Source organism: Pyrus communis, chromosome 4, assembly GCF_041283825.1.
Source record: "Pyrus communis isolate YQ-2024b chromosome 4, ASM4128382v1, whole genome shotgun sequence".
Lineage (NCBI taxonomy): Eukaryota > Viridiplantae > Streptophyta > Magnoliopsida > Rosales > Rosaceae > Pyrus > Pyrus communis.
In genome coordinates, this window is record NC_142568.1 from 513,733 (window position 1) to 530,646 (window position 16,914).

The 16,914-nt window shown below is 36.2% G+C and overlaps 2 protein-coding genes across 5 annotated transcripts; one reads left to right on the plus strand and one right to left on the minus strand.

Annotated features, from left to right (window-relative positions):
- Nucleotides 1–2,340: 2,340 nt before the first annotated feature.
- On the plus strand, nt 2,341–8,357 carry LOC137723259 (E3 ubiquitin-protein ligase PRT1). 4 transcript variants are annotated; one of them, XM_088692075.1, is made up of 8 exons: nt 2,341–2,537; nt 3,117–3,145; nt 3,223–3,402; nt 3,540–3,911; nt 3,994–4,161; nt 4,771–4,880; nt 5,610–5,976; nt 7,974–8,357. In XM_088692075.1, exons 1-7 carry the CDS (start codon nt 2,437–2,439, stop codon nt 5,970–5,972), a joined length of 1,323 nt encoding a protein of 440 aa, XP_088548201.1. In that variant the 5' UTR covers nt 2,341–2,436; the 3' UTR covers nt 5,973–5,976; nt 7,974–8,357. The 4 variants fall into 4 exon arrangements, with proteins under 4 accessions (XP_088548201.1, XP_088548203.1, XP_068318516.2 ...); XM_088692077.1 differs by lacking the exon at nt 7,974–8,357 and adding an exon at nt 6,232–6,529; XM_068462415.2 differs by lacking the exon at nt 7,974–8,357 and having other exon boundaries at nt 5,610–6,202.
- Nucleotides 8,358–14,476: 6,119 nt separating this feature from the next.
- LOC148697245 (transcription termination factor MTERF8, chloroplastic-like) lies at nt 14,477–15,799 on the minus strand. Its single transcript, XM_088692078.1, has one exon. It carries the CDS (start codon nt 15,736–15,738, stop codon nt 14,515–14,517), a length of 1,224 nt encoding a protein of 407 aa, XP_088548204.1. The 5' UTR covers nt 15,739–15,799; the 3' UTR covers nt 14,477–14,514.
- Nucleotides 15,800–16,914: the final 1,115 nt, after the last annotated feature.

The following is a 16,914-nucleotide window of genomic DNA, read 5'->3' on the forward strand; positions in this document are numbered from 1 at the left end:
CTCAGCTGTCACGTTATATGTAACGTCTTCCTTGGAGAACACTTTGATGTCTTTTAATCCTAACTGGCTCATCTCCCTTAGAGTACAATTGATGTCTTTTAATCCTAGTTCACGAATTTGATATATCTTTTGAAGATAGTCTTACGAATGAAATTATACTTCAAATGGTTAAGAACTTTTATTCTTGCATTGAACCATATAACCACATCTCATCTGAATTCACCCAGAGTTCAAACTAAATGTGAAAAACTGTAAATCCCTAATTTTTATCGTAACCAACAAAAAAACCTAGAATATATCATTCGTCTACTTTATCGTTCACCTTCCTCACCAATCAATCTCAACGTCGAAGGAAAAAAGTGAAAAAAACAAAACAAAACAAAACGCAGAAGCGCTTGATCAAATGTCGTCGAAGGCATTACTCTGCGGATCGAGCTTACCGATACATAAGCACATCGGATGCTTCAGTGCATGATTACTTCATTCCAGAAGCAAAAGCGCTTGATCAAATGTCACAAAACGCAGCTTGCGATGTTGCCGATTCCCAGCGCCTAGATTGTACGATGTGAGAGATTATTCAATGTGACTTGAACACGATGGCGTACACCATATGGTCTTATATAAGTGGAGGGATTTTTTTTTTTTTTTCCGAGTGGTTCTCTACTTGTATAATGACATATAATGTATGTTCTTGTGTTTCGATTATACTGAAAAATCTCTCTTATGATGCAATATAAGGTCATTAATGACATGATATGGGTGTCTTCAACTTGAAAGCAATAAAATGCCTTGGATCCATCACGCAAGGACGTGTCACCAGAAATTCGGATGTCGCCTAGCTACTAAGGTTTGAAAAGTGATCCTACAACTTTACCCCACACACATCTTAAATTTTAATTGTGAATTATCTTTTTTTTATTTATTATTCTGTTAAATAATTACATAAAATACAAGATAAAATTAATAATAAAACTAACTAAAATTTATTGGTAAACCCACACCCAATAATAAATTCTAAAACCTTTGATTCTAATGTGAACTGATAAATTTTGGGTTTTTAAGTAATTGGGTAGTGTTATCCACACACCTATTTTTACTTCTCTCACACTCCTCTCAATTTTTGACTAAGATCGAATGAATTAAAGAAAACTAATGGTAAAAAATTAACAAAAATATGCAGGAGGTAAAAATAAGTGTCAATAGCATTTTTCTTTTAACTAATTGAGTAGCGTCAACTTTTTTGATGCAAGTATAAGCTTGTCGAAGTTAGAAGTTTGGTATTGTCAAAGTTAGAAGTTTGATAGTATGGTGGCAAAGAGAAAGGGATTGATTAAGATGAGAACTTCTATGGATTCGATATACTTTTGCCTTTCCTTTGCTAATTTGCATATAGGGTTTCTGATATTCTAAAATACTTTGGCTCAAATGTTTATTATTTTTCGTACCTTGAATGAAACGGTCTTTTTAAACTACCTTCTTATTTTAAATGCGATTTCGATTTCGATTTCTATTTCTATTTTTATTTTTTGAACAAACAATATTATTTAGACTAAAGGAGAGGGGTAGAATGTGGCTAAGACTTCTCACTTACAAGTGAAGAGGAATATCACTAGACTGTAGTACTAAATGGCGATTTATATTTCTATTAAAGATGAAGAATTGAAGGGAATGACAACATACCTGTTGGAAGGAAAGAATGGATACTCTGATTTTGGATTTTTATTTTTTTTAAATGGGTGTAAAGATAAATTTTAATATTGAATTAGGTTCTAAGTGTAGTTTAGGTAATAAATTTGAGCATGTGAATCAATATCTTAGTGAATAGAGTGTTAGGTTTCCACTCATGTGTCCCGGGTTCGAAACTCCCCCTCTCTTAAATTATTGTAATAGTTTTGAATCCTTCCCCCTCCCCTTAATAATAATAAAATTTTAAAAAAAGGTAATAAATTTGAGTTTAGAGATATATTGATAGTTTAATAAAAATAATATGGATGTAGAAAGTAAGTTTTTTATTTTTTATTTTTTAACAAATGATAGAATGAAATTATATGAGTTCAAATAAAATTCATCTTTGTGAAGATTATAGCCCTGCACTATTTCTTTAAAATTATATTTTTAGTGTGCTATATTTACAAAAAAAAAAAATGAAAAAAATGAAAGAAAAAAAAAGAGCTAAATTGAGGACAGCTATTTGAGATGGCCTCAGACGGAATGTATAAATTTTAAAACCTCAGTGCAACAAAAGATAGAAAATCAAAACTTTATGACCCAATCTTGTAAATCACAAGAACTTGAAGGTCTTAAATGCAATATGATGTGACGAGGCACCCCGCTTAACCGCCATTGACATTTCTGTCAATACATTGTTCGGCTCTCTCTTGCTCTCTCTGTCTCTCTCTGTCTCTTTCTCTCTCGGACTCTGAGATTTTATTCGAAATGGAAGACGACAAAACCCTAATCAAACAACAGCAACAAGAACCACAGGGGGAGCTCCAAGACGAGGAATTTCGAAAGGAGTTTGAATGCTGCATTTGCCTGTCAGTGCCTTTTTCTTTTTTTAATCTATTTTTCCTGAATTAATGCAATTTCATAATTTATTTTCTTTAAATTTTATAATTAGTTGCTGGTAATTTTTGTTTGATGATTTAGCACTTTATGAATATTCGGTGTATGAAGAATTATGGCCAGCTTCAAGCATGTATTTTGGTGTATTTCGTACGGAAAAGGTCGGTCCTTTTCCTGAGGATCCCATGATTATAACCGTTCGTCGTATATAGAAGGTCAGAAATCATTTAAAATTTAAAATTAAATATAAATAGTACTTAACGAAAACGATATACTTTACTATCATGGGATTCCCGGCATCCCCAGGAAAAGGATCCTCGCTTTCGATTTCATACAACTCTTCAAAAAGAGTTAAAAAACTTGCTGAACAATGAGAAGAAACTAATAAATTTATCTCGAAAGGGCCCTTCGAAATCGAAAGAGTAATAGCTATGGCTCAATATGATTGTGCTGCTGTTGTTTTGCATGATTCTGTTTACAGTTGAATTTAACTTTTTATTCTTCGGTTTCTTCGTGATACATCCCTAAAGGAGATTTCCTTTACTTTGCAGGGATCTTCTTTACAAGCCAGTTGTATTAGGTGATAAATTGCGCCGTTAAACAACATTTTGAAGTATATGTTTGCTTCCCTCTTTTATGACTTGATGATGTTTGCAGGTTGTGGCCACATTTCGTGTTTCTGGTGTGTCTTTAACACCATGAGTGCTTTTCATGAGTCTTATTGTCCCGTTTGTCGGCACCCATTTAATCATTTTCCAAGTATCTGTCAGTTGATGCATTTCTTGCTCCAGAAGTTGTATCCTGAAGCATATGAGAGAAGGAGAAAACAAGTGGAAGGTTTGCTTTGCTCAATCTCTTAGCACTTTGTATGATTTACTATGCTTACTACTTGGCTATTTCTACTTATAGACTCACTTTGACATAATGTTTCCTTGTTAAATAATTTACTGTCTTTTCTTCCTTGGTTGTTCCAGAAGAAGAAAAGGAAGTTGGTTATTTCTCACCTCAATTTGATAATCCACTATCTGGGTCACATCGTATTGAGGAGTCAAATATTCGGGGCAAAGTTCACTCAAAGAACTTGGAAAGTTGTTCTTCTGGGGTAGTACAATCTTCCTCACTTGTAAATACTTCTGGAACTACGTTAGATTATGAAGTTAATATTACAAGCCCTGCAACATCTCCAAAGAACGTTGAAGCTACTGGAAATGCAGCCATCAAAGAGGACTGTACGCGTGATATTGATATTGGAAATGGAACTCACCAGAAGGTTTCTGTTTCTGATCTGCTGTGTGCTGCATGCGAGAACCTGCTCTTTCAACCTGTTGTTCTCAATTGTGGTCATGGTAACCATATCATTTAACTGTCTGTAGAAGTCAGAATTATGCTGATGTCAATATACACTAATTTAGACTTTCTTTTGTGCAGTATTTTGTGAGTCCTGTATCAACATTCCAGCTGATGGAATTTCTAGGTGTCAGATTTGTCAAAGCATGCATCCAAAGGGATTCCCTAGTGTTTGCAAAATTTTAGAGCATTTCTTGGAGGAGCAATATCCTGAAGTTTATTTGCAACGACAAGTAACATCACTAAAACGTATGATAGTCTTAAGAACTTTTATGATGTTGGTCCTTTAATCTGTTCTATATTTTCCAATATCAGTATCATTATCTAGAATTGGAGCATTGTCTCAGAAATTGGTATCGTAACAAAACCGGACTGTTCTGAGCTATATAATTGGAAGCTTAAATAAATTATCAAATATCTTCTTTAACATTGGGAGTTCAGATCGAAGATCATTCTTATTTTTCATTTTCTCCTAAATCCAAATTTCTGATGCTAAAATATCACTTAAGTTTTTAGATTCTTCTTTATATCAGAAATCTTACTTTAGTTTTATCTCTAAATGATACGAAATAGAGAGAAACATCAATTTGGAAGCTCGTTTAGATTCAGGGTTTGGATTCAATATTTTATGTTGCACTTCAACTGTGTTACAGATACACTGCTGATATTTTCAAGTACAGTAGACACTAGACATTCCACATTGGATGAATGCCCTAAAGGAATGCTTACCAATTAGTAGATTTAGTACTACTGATGTTTCCAGTACTCCTTCCTTTTCTTCTTAATTCCTTTTCCTGCATTTCTTATTTTCGTCTTGTTTCTGGTGCTCATATGAGATTAACTTGATTTCACATCCAGTGCATGATCATCAACGTGCTGGTCAGTCATCGTCAACACTTTCTGATGATTACGTATCTTGCTGGGCTGTGCAGAAAGTTCATTACGGAGTTGGTTGTGATTGCTGTGGGGTAATGTCCTTTGTCCTAATCTAATTTGTATCAACTTTAAATTTAAGAATAATGGCCAGGGGCTTGGTTCATTGGTTGTTAACTTGCTCTAAAAAGTCAATGGATCAAACCTAGATTTGTAGGCCCCAAGAGATTTTTCTAGCAATTACTCAATACTGTAGGAGATGGGTGTGGGGGATATCACGTGTTCGGGGGATATCATGTGCTGTGGTTCATTTTTATGAAGCACGCCACTTGTCCCTGCACTGCAAAATCCCATAAAGTTTCTCTCTACCAATTTTTCATCAATATCGAATTATGTATTTGATATTTCTGGAATAAGAGTGGTTACCCTATGGATATAAGTTATAACAGGGACATTTTTGAGAAGCCGGCTAACCAGCGGAAATTTTGGAATGATTTTTTGATAATCAAATTAATAATTTACTATGGATCCAACTTTATTATTTTGATTTCATTTATTAGATTCACTCGACTAGTTTCACCTGTGTCCCAGACTTCTACTTAGCACATCTGCACTCCTTCTGTAAGCATACGGGGTGAATTCTTTTAAACATTCAAATGAGTATCAGAGTATGGGACGCAGGTGGAACCATATGTGTTGATAAAGTGTTCGGAAAAGAATAATTTGATAATAAAATAACGGGAAGTGCCCCCACAAATCATAGTAAGAAGTGCTTTGTTATTCCTTGTCTTTTGACTTGTACAGCACTGTGCTCTTCTTTGCAGATATCTCCAATTATTGGGGAGAGGTACAGATGCAAAGACTGCGTGGAGAAAATAGGTTTTGACCTATGTGGAGCATGCTACAATGCACCTTTTAATATCACCGGCCGATTTAATCAGCAACATATACCAGAACACAAGCTTGAGCTTATACCGCCAGGTGTGCTTTATTGGATTGATGACGATGGTGCAGTGTTGCAGGAAGACCTAGGAAACGTCACTGCTGCTCCCATTCCAGAAGATCCAGAAAATGGCCCTAGCGATGGGCAAAATGTTTCTCCTGCTTTTGTATTCTCAGCTGATAGCTCAGTAGATCCACATGATGATTTGGATGGCAGTGCTTTATCAGACTCAATGCAAGAATGAGAAGGTACCAACCAGCCTACAATCTACGCCCATTCAAATTCCTGTCAAATACATTTACCCGAAAACAGCAAATCACATGTCAAGGTTTTTATGGTTTGATTTGTTGAATGAGAATTCCCTGCTTTGAAATTGTTTCCGCATGTTAATAATATATATTTACCGCTAAATTCAGCACAGAAACGCTCTGATTAAAATTTGATAGAAATAATTCTCTTTGCTTTTGGTAACAATGCATTGATCCACTCCCATCTTCTTGAAGGCTATGCTTTGCCACTGGGAATTGGTTTTCATTGTTTTTTATTTTGGCCACCGTGGTTGTTCATGTGCTTTCTTGTGGTAAGTCACCCTGATTTTGAAATATTAGTAACTCATCCCTCCCTTGCTGCTAGGTAGTGGGTAGTAGGGTCTTTGGTTTAGCTGTTTGTGTTGGAAACTAGTTTCAGATGGAGGGAAAATGTATCGGGGACAAGAAAGATTGAGAAATGGTGTGTGGAGCATCGATGGAGAAATCGATATGTGTGAAACAAAAATTGTGAAAGTGAAAATAGCTTCAAATCGTTTTTTGTTTTCATTTTGTGTACTGTTTCATATACATTTGCTTTACATCCCTCCCACCATCTCTCCTAAATTTTCTCCTCTGCCTGACTAAAAAAGTGAAAAGTAGAAAATATAACAAAAATGGTTACCAAATGCACCCTTTCCTTAGGTTTCTAAGTTAGTCCATGATCTTAAGGTACAACTTATGAGTTATGACACAAGATATGCTGAAGTAAGATGTAGAGCTAGAGGATGTTTCATTTTGTGTGGATTAAAAACAATAAATTATAAAGTGGTGATATCTTATCTTTTGTTTCTCGAGTGAGTTATGCAATCTTTTCTTAAACCCTCGATGAACTTGGCATAAATTGAAATGCTAAGGCAACTTTTAAAGTGGGATTCTTCATGGATTTTTTGTTATCTCATGCTTTTTGCCCAATGTTTATAACGTTAGAACGAGAATTGTACTAAAAACATGAAGTGACAGAAAGTTGGTGAAAAGTCTTACTTTTGAGAGCATTTTCTCAAATTTTCCTCTTAAATCCTTTTTCTTGTTTTTATTTTTCCTTGCTAGGAGGATCTTGGGATCCTCCAATAACATCTGTTCATCGAACATCGTGCGATTAGAAATCATTGTAATTTTTTTTATTTAAAATTGATTTAAAACAGTACATGATAAAAACTGATCGTACAATGTACGATGAATAGATGTGATTGAGATCCTAACAAAGAGAATCCGGCAAGAATCATTTCATAAAGAGGATCCGGCGAGGATCCTCTCCCTTTTCCTTGCTCTGCTTTAATCATTGGGTTTGGGACTTATTTTGTTTAATGTCGTGACGTAAATGATATCATCTCATTTGTTTTCTTTTGGATAATAATATGTAATTGGGTCTGCAAAAAGAGGTTTATGTTGTAAAATCGACGGTGTGTGCAGTGGAATAAATAAAACAAGACACAAAATTTACGAGGTTCCTCTACAGTCAGTGTGACTGGAGTACGTCCTCAGAGCAGCAATGATGCTTTCATTATAAATTAGAATAATAGAAGTACAAAAGTAACTTTCTCTATTATCTCATATCCTCTTCGTCTCTTTTCTCTCTGCCTTTTCTGTGATGCTTCTATCCTCATTCGTATCTTTCCTCCTTCACCTCTCATTCATTTTATAAGCAAAGAGAATACTATTCACTTTACAAATTTTCTACAAATGAATAGTAAAAATGCTGGGCATAAATAGTAACAAACATTCATGTGGGCCCTCCACATATCATTCATAACATTCCGTCTTGGATGGTCACAAGTCTTCGATTGACTCGTTAAAATCTTGATCTGTTTTGGATGCTCCCCTTGATGAGTATCTCCCTCTGATTTCAAATCATTTAGGTTGATCGTTTATCATTCTACTTTAGTCTCTTAGCAAGAAGAGTTGTCGAAAGAGGTGATTTACTTGTTAACTTTCCACAGGTTTGTTCTTGAACTGGGTTGGAGGGCCTTCTGCTAGACTTCCTCCAAATGTTTGAATTTACTACTTTTATCTGGAGCTGAATTTGATTCAAGGGTGATGAACACTTGATCTTGAATTGGACTTGTGATTTCTTCAAGGATCGTCTAAGCTTGATCTTGAATGAAATTGGACCATAAGGAACTTCATGTGGCAAGTAATCTTTGGCTTTGTCGGGATGAATCAGCACGTCTTTGTTGCACTTATCTCCACATGCTTCAATGTATCATTTTTACTTGCCTTATCTGTTCTCCTTGTATAAGTGGTATTTTCCCTGGTTTTCCCCCATGCATGTGTGGCATCTTCTTTTGTAGTATTTGTTCACTGATGCTGGAGTGGAATGCAAACCTTGCATTTGAATGGTCCTTCACTTTTTGGTGATTCATCTATGCGTGGTAGCTTCAGTGTAAGAGCCAACAACGAACCAATTATTCTGCGGTGTTGATGACTTAAGACCCAGCTCCATTAACAGTTGAAGATGAGTACTTGAGAGCAATTCTAGGTAAGCAATCAGGAAAGGTTCCAAGCAGTCGGTTCCTTACCGAAAGTTTGAGTGGAGGTTCCGACATATTGCTTTCTTTATCCTTATCTTTGCAGGTAAGAACAAAGACAAAGGAAAAGACAGGAAGTTTGCATGATATGAGATACTCTTCCTCTTGTCCCTGATGATATGAGATAATCTTGCTTTGGTGTGACTGGTTTTGAAGAGGTATTCTCGGAGAGGAAGAAAACTGGGTATTTCGAGATGCTTTGTTGAAGATGCATTCTCGGAGATGAGGAAGAGTTAGGTATTCTTGCAAGTCTGCCTTGTTATGGAGAATGAAGGTCGACATATATAGAAATTTTTCAATAGCAAGTAGTGATGTTGTGCCTTTACTCTTGTCAGCAACTGTGGTGTAATTAGAATAGTAAGATTTACGCGTTTTCAACTTTGTCAGAGATCTTTGACAAAGTTGCACGTGATATCCAAAAGACTGAGATTGCGTTTGAAAAGTACCAACAAACTTTATTCAGGAAAATCTAGCTTTTGAAATTCGAATAGCGGTGCCTCTTCGATCGTTGAACAAGTGGCTTTGTTGCCTCTTCTTTTATAAAGACATCAATTGTGTTCAAGATTATGCTCAGAAAGTTGTTGCATGTAGAAATTTTCCTATTCTTACACTTCTGAGATTTTATTTGACCTCCTTTTTCCTTCATCATTTCTGAAAATGGCTTGTCCATCTAACATTTACTTAGATTTAAGTCTTATGAATGATACAGACGAGCAGCGTCATGATAATATATGGCGCACATCCTTCTTATCTTCTAATGGTTCTCTTACGGTTGGGGACTCTGTAATAAAGAATAACATCACCGTTACAGTGGTAGCTAGGAATCTTCTCAATCTAAAGGATAACAGAATCCTTTCAAAACGGTCTGATGAGTCGGTTGTTTAAGACTCCTTGGCTCTCAGTGTTCAATGTGCATGCTCTGTATCCAATATGGGCGAACATCTATTTGCTCAAACTCGCCAAGTTGAATCATTGATGGCTGAGGTGGCAAGTCTTAAGCAATAGATCAGAGGGCTTAAGTACGAGAATAGAGTGTTACACGTGCTTGCAAATAATTACTCGACGAGCAGGAAAAGAAAGCTCGGCCAGCTACAGGAATCCGAAAGTTGGATTCAAAGTGATCACCAAAGGTTCGTTGCTAGATTCTGAAGGCAATTAATGCCTTCTCCTTTTGGTGTTTTGCCAAGTACTGGGGTGCCACATGATCAATCTCCAGTATCTTTCCCTTCTGGGGTACTGTCGAGTACTTAGGTTTTACATGAGCAACCTTTGTGAAGGCTTCATCCTGTTTGTTTATTTTAACTCATGTATATGCACATATCTGTAATTTCTCAGAAATATTAATAGATAAGTTTTATTTCATTCAATGTATTGTGCCAAATACAATAAAGTATATACTTCACAAAGATGTGGTACTTTTAGACCAAATATCAATTTATCTTTACCCTCACAAAGATAAATAATCGTTCTTAGTGTCTACATCATTTGAGTATTCAACTCATAATTTTCAATCCATATGATTCTTTAATATCATAAACAGCATGGATAAGATTCGTGTTGGTATATTGTTCAATCTGTAGTTCGAGACAATATTTCTCTGAATACTTTATAATCTTTCTAGACTATTTAGGAGTCCCAATTTAATATCATCAACTCTTGCAAAAGATTTTAGTATGTTGCAACAATATCATAATGAAAGTACTCACTAAGGCAATTTATACCATCCATTGACATTGAGTACATATTTTATGCTTTACCGTTCCGAGGCTTACTTTAAGCAATTTGAATCCTTCAGGGATTTTCTACACTTCATGACATATTTTTCTTTGAAATGTATACAGAGCAATTTGCTCCCATGTATACTTGAGGGATTTACTTATGGAGATATACTGTGGGACGACTCACAACCCTTCGTATATAATTCTCCATTTTTGGCCAATAATTTTGTTGACGGAAAAAGAACGGGACTCAATATCAACACAGTTTATTGATGAATTTAGTAGTTACTTGTAGAAACCAAAATTACCATTGGTTATCATCAATCCGTGATCCCATATTCTCATGTGCATGCGCATGCATAAAAGTTTTTCATTTCTTTTTGGATATCCATTGACTCTTCAAGGGTATTACACTGTCTCTTCTAGGATAGTCATAATTTAGAGAATTCGGATCATAACCTGCTCTTGAGCATTATAGAGTTTGGAACCTATACGTCTATCATGCTTCATGCATGAGACATCAACATTCCCATGTCCACGGATTATCCTTTTTGGGACATATATCTATGCAACGACTGTCATACTTCTTGCATGTAACAGTTATGCTTTGGGAATGCAATAGTTCAGTACTGTCATATTCTTCTTCTTTCAAATGACTAAACTTTTGAGTTTGAAGGTCTGCCACGCTTCAGGCGTGAAACAGATAAATCATTTACTGCCTTATTATATTGTCCAACAAGGACATTAATTCTTGTAGGCACATTTGCAGCAAGTATATGTGATTTCATCATCTTCGTTGCATCATTAAATGCATATGGCATTTGATTTGCATATCGTTGCATCATTCAACTATTCTCACTTCATTTTTATATTAATTGCTTCATGAATCAAAATAAGACAAATTCTATTCGTTCTTCTGGAACGGTCTTTTCTCATCATTCTTCTGGAATGATATTTTCTCATCGTTCTTCTGGAACGAAGTTATTTTCTCCCCCAAACGGCGAGAAAATTGTCTTATCAAAATGATAGTCCGCAAACCACATGATAAACATATCCCCAATCAAGGGTTCTAAATATTGAATGATGGATGGTGTTCAACGTTAATGCCCAATTGGCGATGATGCCTCATTTAAGTACGTTGTGGCAGTGCAATGGACACGTAGATAACACAACAAAAAACTCGTAAATGTGTAATGTTTGGCTGGTTCTCAAACACGAGTTGTACTGAGAAGTATTTATGGTTGGTAACAAATTTCAACCGAACTAATATTGCATCATGTAAAATGACATGTCCCCATGTAGAAACTTGGCAATTTCATTTTCATGAGCAGAGCACAGGTAATCAATTTCATTCGCTTAATAAATACTTCTGCTAAACCATTTTGAGTATGAATATAAGGAACTTCTAATCCTTATTTAATAGTATTTAGACTGAGACTCTTATGACTTTTATTACAATTAAGTTGAGGTACTATGACACTTCAAACTTACTGTACTCATCAATGAACTTCAAGTCCTGATCTTTTTGTATGATGGAACTTCAGGTCCAATCATTTTTATATGATGAGGATCAAGAAATTGCAGGTTCTGATCTGATCAAGGAACTTCGGGTCCTTTATATACTCATCGTAACAAAAGAAGTACAAGGAATAAATTAAAGCAATAGGCGGTAATTCCAGCTATAGTGAATAAATTGTATATAAGTAAATAAAGCTTGTGACAAGGGCTTTAATTCAGCACCATTCACATAGATCAAAACTTAAAGTAGTTGGCGGTAAAACTGTCTATGGTAAATAAATTGCTTTAAAGTAAATAGAACTTGTGACCATTCACATAAATAAATACATATATATTTTCTTCTTTCTTTTCAAATGGTGTAACACCATCTAAAATGAAAAAACCAGAATGATGCACCTGCACCATTTGAATGAAAAATAATAATGGGGCCAAAGTTTTTGAAATGTTGCAACATGTGAATGAATAAGAAAATTCATTCACATGTTGCAACATTTCAAAAACTTTGGCCCCATTATTGTTTTTCATTCAAATGGTGCAGATGCATCATTCTGCTTTTTACATTTTTAAAATTTTAAAATTTTTTATTTCTTGTGTTTTCAAATGGTGCCGTGCATTATTACCTTTTTTAGATGGTGCCATGCATATTCCATAAACTTCCCATTTTTTCTTTCTTTGTCTGTCTCTACCAATCTCGAAACCCAGGACCAGCTAGGTTGTTGTGGAGGTCACACAAAACTAATTCAATCCAAAAAGGCTACTAGAGATTGGCGTTGTTCTTGCATGGTACAAAGAACATGGCATCGCAAAGCAAGAAACTCCTTACAGAGACATAGATGATAGTGGGGTTGACGGAGGCACAAGAGAGGGAGGCCTGTGTGGAGTCATTCTTGCCATCACCATCTCAAACAACCGAGTATTCATGATGAGATTCTTCTGGATCTCTGGAAACCAGTTATCAGGTACGAGTTTTCTTATCTCGTGATGACTACAGGTCGTTGTAAATTTCAATTCTTACCGGAATTCGGTGGGGTGCTTCTGGTGCGGTGAGAGAGACGAAAAATGGACATACCTTTGCTTGTTTTGTTGTACCCTTGTTTGTCTGTAAAATCTCTCCATCTCTTTTGTCCACAAGAGAGATACGAGGTTGCAGGTCTAACAGGGATAAGGATCAGCACATCAATAGTTAGAGTTATAAAAAGAAAAAGTGATAAAAGAAAGGTTGATGGATTTTTGGGACAAGATGATCTTCCCTGTTTGACGTGTCTAGCTTGCCCTCTCTACCATGTGATTTTTCTGGTGCTCATTCTCAGAGCTAAGCTGCTCCTAGTTCCTCAAGTTCGACTTGTGTTTATCCGAATTTATGGCGTTATACTTTCCACTGACATGAGAGCATCTCGTGTTGATAATGTGTTATAAAATCGACGGTGTGTGCAGTGGAATAAATAAAACAAGACACATAATTTACGAGGTTCCTCTACAGTCAATGTGACTGGAGTACGTCCTCGGGGCAGTGGTGGTGCTTTCATTATAAATTAGAATAATAGAAGTACAAAAGTAACTCTCTCTATTATCTCCTCTCATCTTCCTCTCTTTTCTCTCTTCCTCTTCCGTGCTGCTTCTATCCTCATTCGTATCTCTCATCCTTCTTCACTTCTCATTCATTTTATAAGCAAAGAGAATACTATTCACTTTACAAATTTTCCGCAAATGAATAGTGAAAATACTGTGCAGAAATAGTAACAAAACATTCATGTGGGCCATCCATATATTTATTGGAGGATACCAGGTGAACTTTGCTTTGTTTCGATGATGTGAAATGAAATTTGGATTGCGCGTTAGTTTGGTAAGTTTAAATATTTTGGAAGATAGATCTTCTCAGAACTGGCTGTCAAAACAAACTAAAATGACCAGTTAACTTGGGTAGGTTTGGCCAGAGTTATATTGCATCAAACCATCACATAATTAATACAATTTTGTTGTGATTTATCGCCTGAATTCTATTTAAAAGACTCTGGAACTCTCGTATCCTCTTTCAAAACGTAAATTTTGTGGGAACATCCATCTGTTCCTTTAAATTAATTATTTTTCTTTAATGTTGTAGAATGCTAATGCTGTTTTATTTTTGAAACCTAAATGCTTGCAGTCATTGGAGCTCTGGAACATGTCTGAGAACAAGTGTATGACAATTCAGGCACAGTCACCGGTTACAGGAATGGTCGCCTCTGCCAGTCACGACAAGGCCGTTAAAATCTGGAAGTAACATTGGCCATTTTTTGCTGCAAATCCCTAGTTTCAGGTCTGCTGCCCCTTCATATCAACTTAAGAAGAAGTTGGAATCAAACTTAAGACACAGGATCCATCATGTGTTTAATTAGATTTAACATTTTTTAAAATTATGTCTCTCCATTTTAAAACCTATTTTTATACATGTACTATTACTAAGGTGCTTGTTAAAGTTTTAACTTTGTCAAAAGAGACAAAGTTATAAATATTACCTCAAATTCAACTTCGAAAGCTTTGCTTTGATTGGTTTAGTTGGTGATGCTGTGAGTCATGATGCTGTTTTAGTTGGAATTATTGGCACAAGTTAGTAATTGAAAAAACTCATGTATTGTTACCCAAGTTCGAACTCCCTTCCCGCAGTTCAGATTAGCTTAAAGTAGATTATCGCTCAGATTAGCTTAAAATAGAATATCGCTCGCATGTAAAATGTAGAATCAATGGCATAGTCTTACATCCTTGATATCCAGTTTCCCATCATACACACTTGACAATTGAGGTACTTGGTCGATATATCTGGTCACAAACCTCTCCAAGAACTTATTTTCTGCAGGCAACAACACATAAGCCAAACTCAAATCTTCATCTACCAACCCTTCCATCAACAAAACTTTCACAACCGAACACCTCGGAATAATTCTCTTCTCCAAACTGAAACACAACGCCACAGGGCATGTCGCGATCAATCTCGAAGACCATCCCATCTTGTTCACCAAGAAATCCATAACCTGCATTATCTTCTTCTCCGACAAAATCATACACTGCGGGTTCTTCCTGAAAGCAGAGACCACATCGTCCTCGGACCAACCCCAACTCCGCTTGTAAATTTCGCGATTTCGATTCCATATGGACCTGCTACTCTTCCCGCACAATGCTCTCATAGCCGTGACAAAAGTCGATTTCTTTGGATCAAATCCCATTTCCTTGACCTCACCCACAAGTGCATCAAACTGTTCATGCTTGTACATCAAGACTTGAGTGTTGTGAGCCAGCAGCAGAGCAATGCAGGACTGCGGCATCCCCAATTCCCGCAAAAGCCCGATATTCGGCACCACTTTCTTGGAGTGGTTTTCCAGGAAAATCCACGACTGGCGCTTCAAAACCGCGATCACATTTTCCCGGGAAATCAAACTCCTGAGAAAAGTATACGATGGTATGATCTGATTCTCCAAGCTTCTCGACAGAAGGTGAGGATTAAAAGACAGAATTCTCCCAAGATCTTCCCTCGAAACTCCGAGAGAGCTGAAGAACTCGAGCTTGGGCAAAAGGGTATTCTCGGGATCGGCCAAAAGAAGAGCAGGGCGTGACCTGACGAGCTTCGAAATCTGGGTTGCAGAGAGGCCATGGCTGCTAAGAAGGGCCAGGACAGAGTCTGCTCCATGCGGGGATTGCAATTCCACCTTGCTGGACAATGAAATTGCATCTTCCGGGGACAATCCACATGAATTTATGAGGTAGGTGGCTGTGAAATCGTGTTTGTTTGCTGCTGAAATTCCTGAGGTGATGGATCTGCGGATTACCAGATTTTGAAGAGAAGTGCAGGAGGGTTTTCGATCTCCGACGACAAATCTTTGGGCTGTGGAAGCAAATGTACAAGAAAATATTGAGCCGCCCAATCTGAGGCGGGTGTTGAAGCTGTAGAGAGATAGCATCGTCACCATGTTAGCTACTGGCGTGGTGCAAACGCCATCGCATAATTATATTAACTATTACAAAATAATTATAATTGATTTTAATTTTCATCCTATTAGTCGTTAACGAGACACATGCATTAAAAAAATTAAATGAAAGGCATTCAAGCAAGAAGTAAAATGACTCAGCTATCACGTCATATATAACGTCTTCCTTGGAGAACAATTTGATGTCTTTTAATCCTAGCTGGCTCATCTCCCTTAGAGTACAATTGATGTCTTTTAATCCTAGTTCATGTATTTGATATATCCTTTGAAGATAGTCTTACAAATAAAATTATACTTCAAATGGTTAAGAACGTTTATTCTTGCACTGAACCATATAACCACATCTCATCTGAATTCACCAAGAGTTCAAACTAAATGTGAAAAACCGTAAATCCCTAATTTTTATCGTAACCAACAAAAAAACCTAGAATATATCATTCGTCTACTTTATCGTTCACCTTCCTCACCAATCAATCTCAAAGTCGAAGGAAAAAAGTGAAAAAAAAAAAAAAACAAAACGCAGAAGCGCTTGATCAAATGTCACAAAACGCAGCTTGCGATGTTGCCGATTCCCAGCGCCTAGTTTGTACGATGCAAGAGATTATTCAATGTGACTTAAACACGACGCCGTACACCATATGGTCTTATATAAGTGGAGGGATTTTTTTTTTTTTTTTTTCCTAGTGGTTCTCTACTTGTATAATGACATATAACGTATGTGCTTGTGTTTCGATCATACTGAAAAATCTCTCTTACGATGCAATGTAAGGTCATTAATGACATGATATGGGTGTCTTCAACTTGAAAGCAATAAAATGCCTTGGATCCATCACGCAAGGACGTGTCACCAGAAATTCGGATGTCGCCTAGCTACTAAGGTTTGAAAAGTGATCCTACAACTTTACTCCACACACAACTTAAATTTTAATTGTGAATTATCTTTTTTTTTTATTCGGTTAATAATTACATAAAGTACAAGATAAAATTAATAATAAAACTAACTAAAAGTTATCGGTAAACCCACACCCAATAATAAATTCTAAAACCTTTGATTGTAATGTGAACCGATAAATTTTGGGTTTTTAAGTAATTGGGTAGTGTTATCCACATACCTATTTTTACTTCTCTCACACTTCTTTTAATTTTTGACTGAGATCG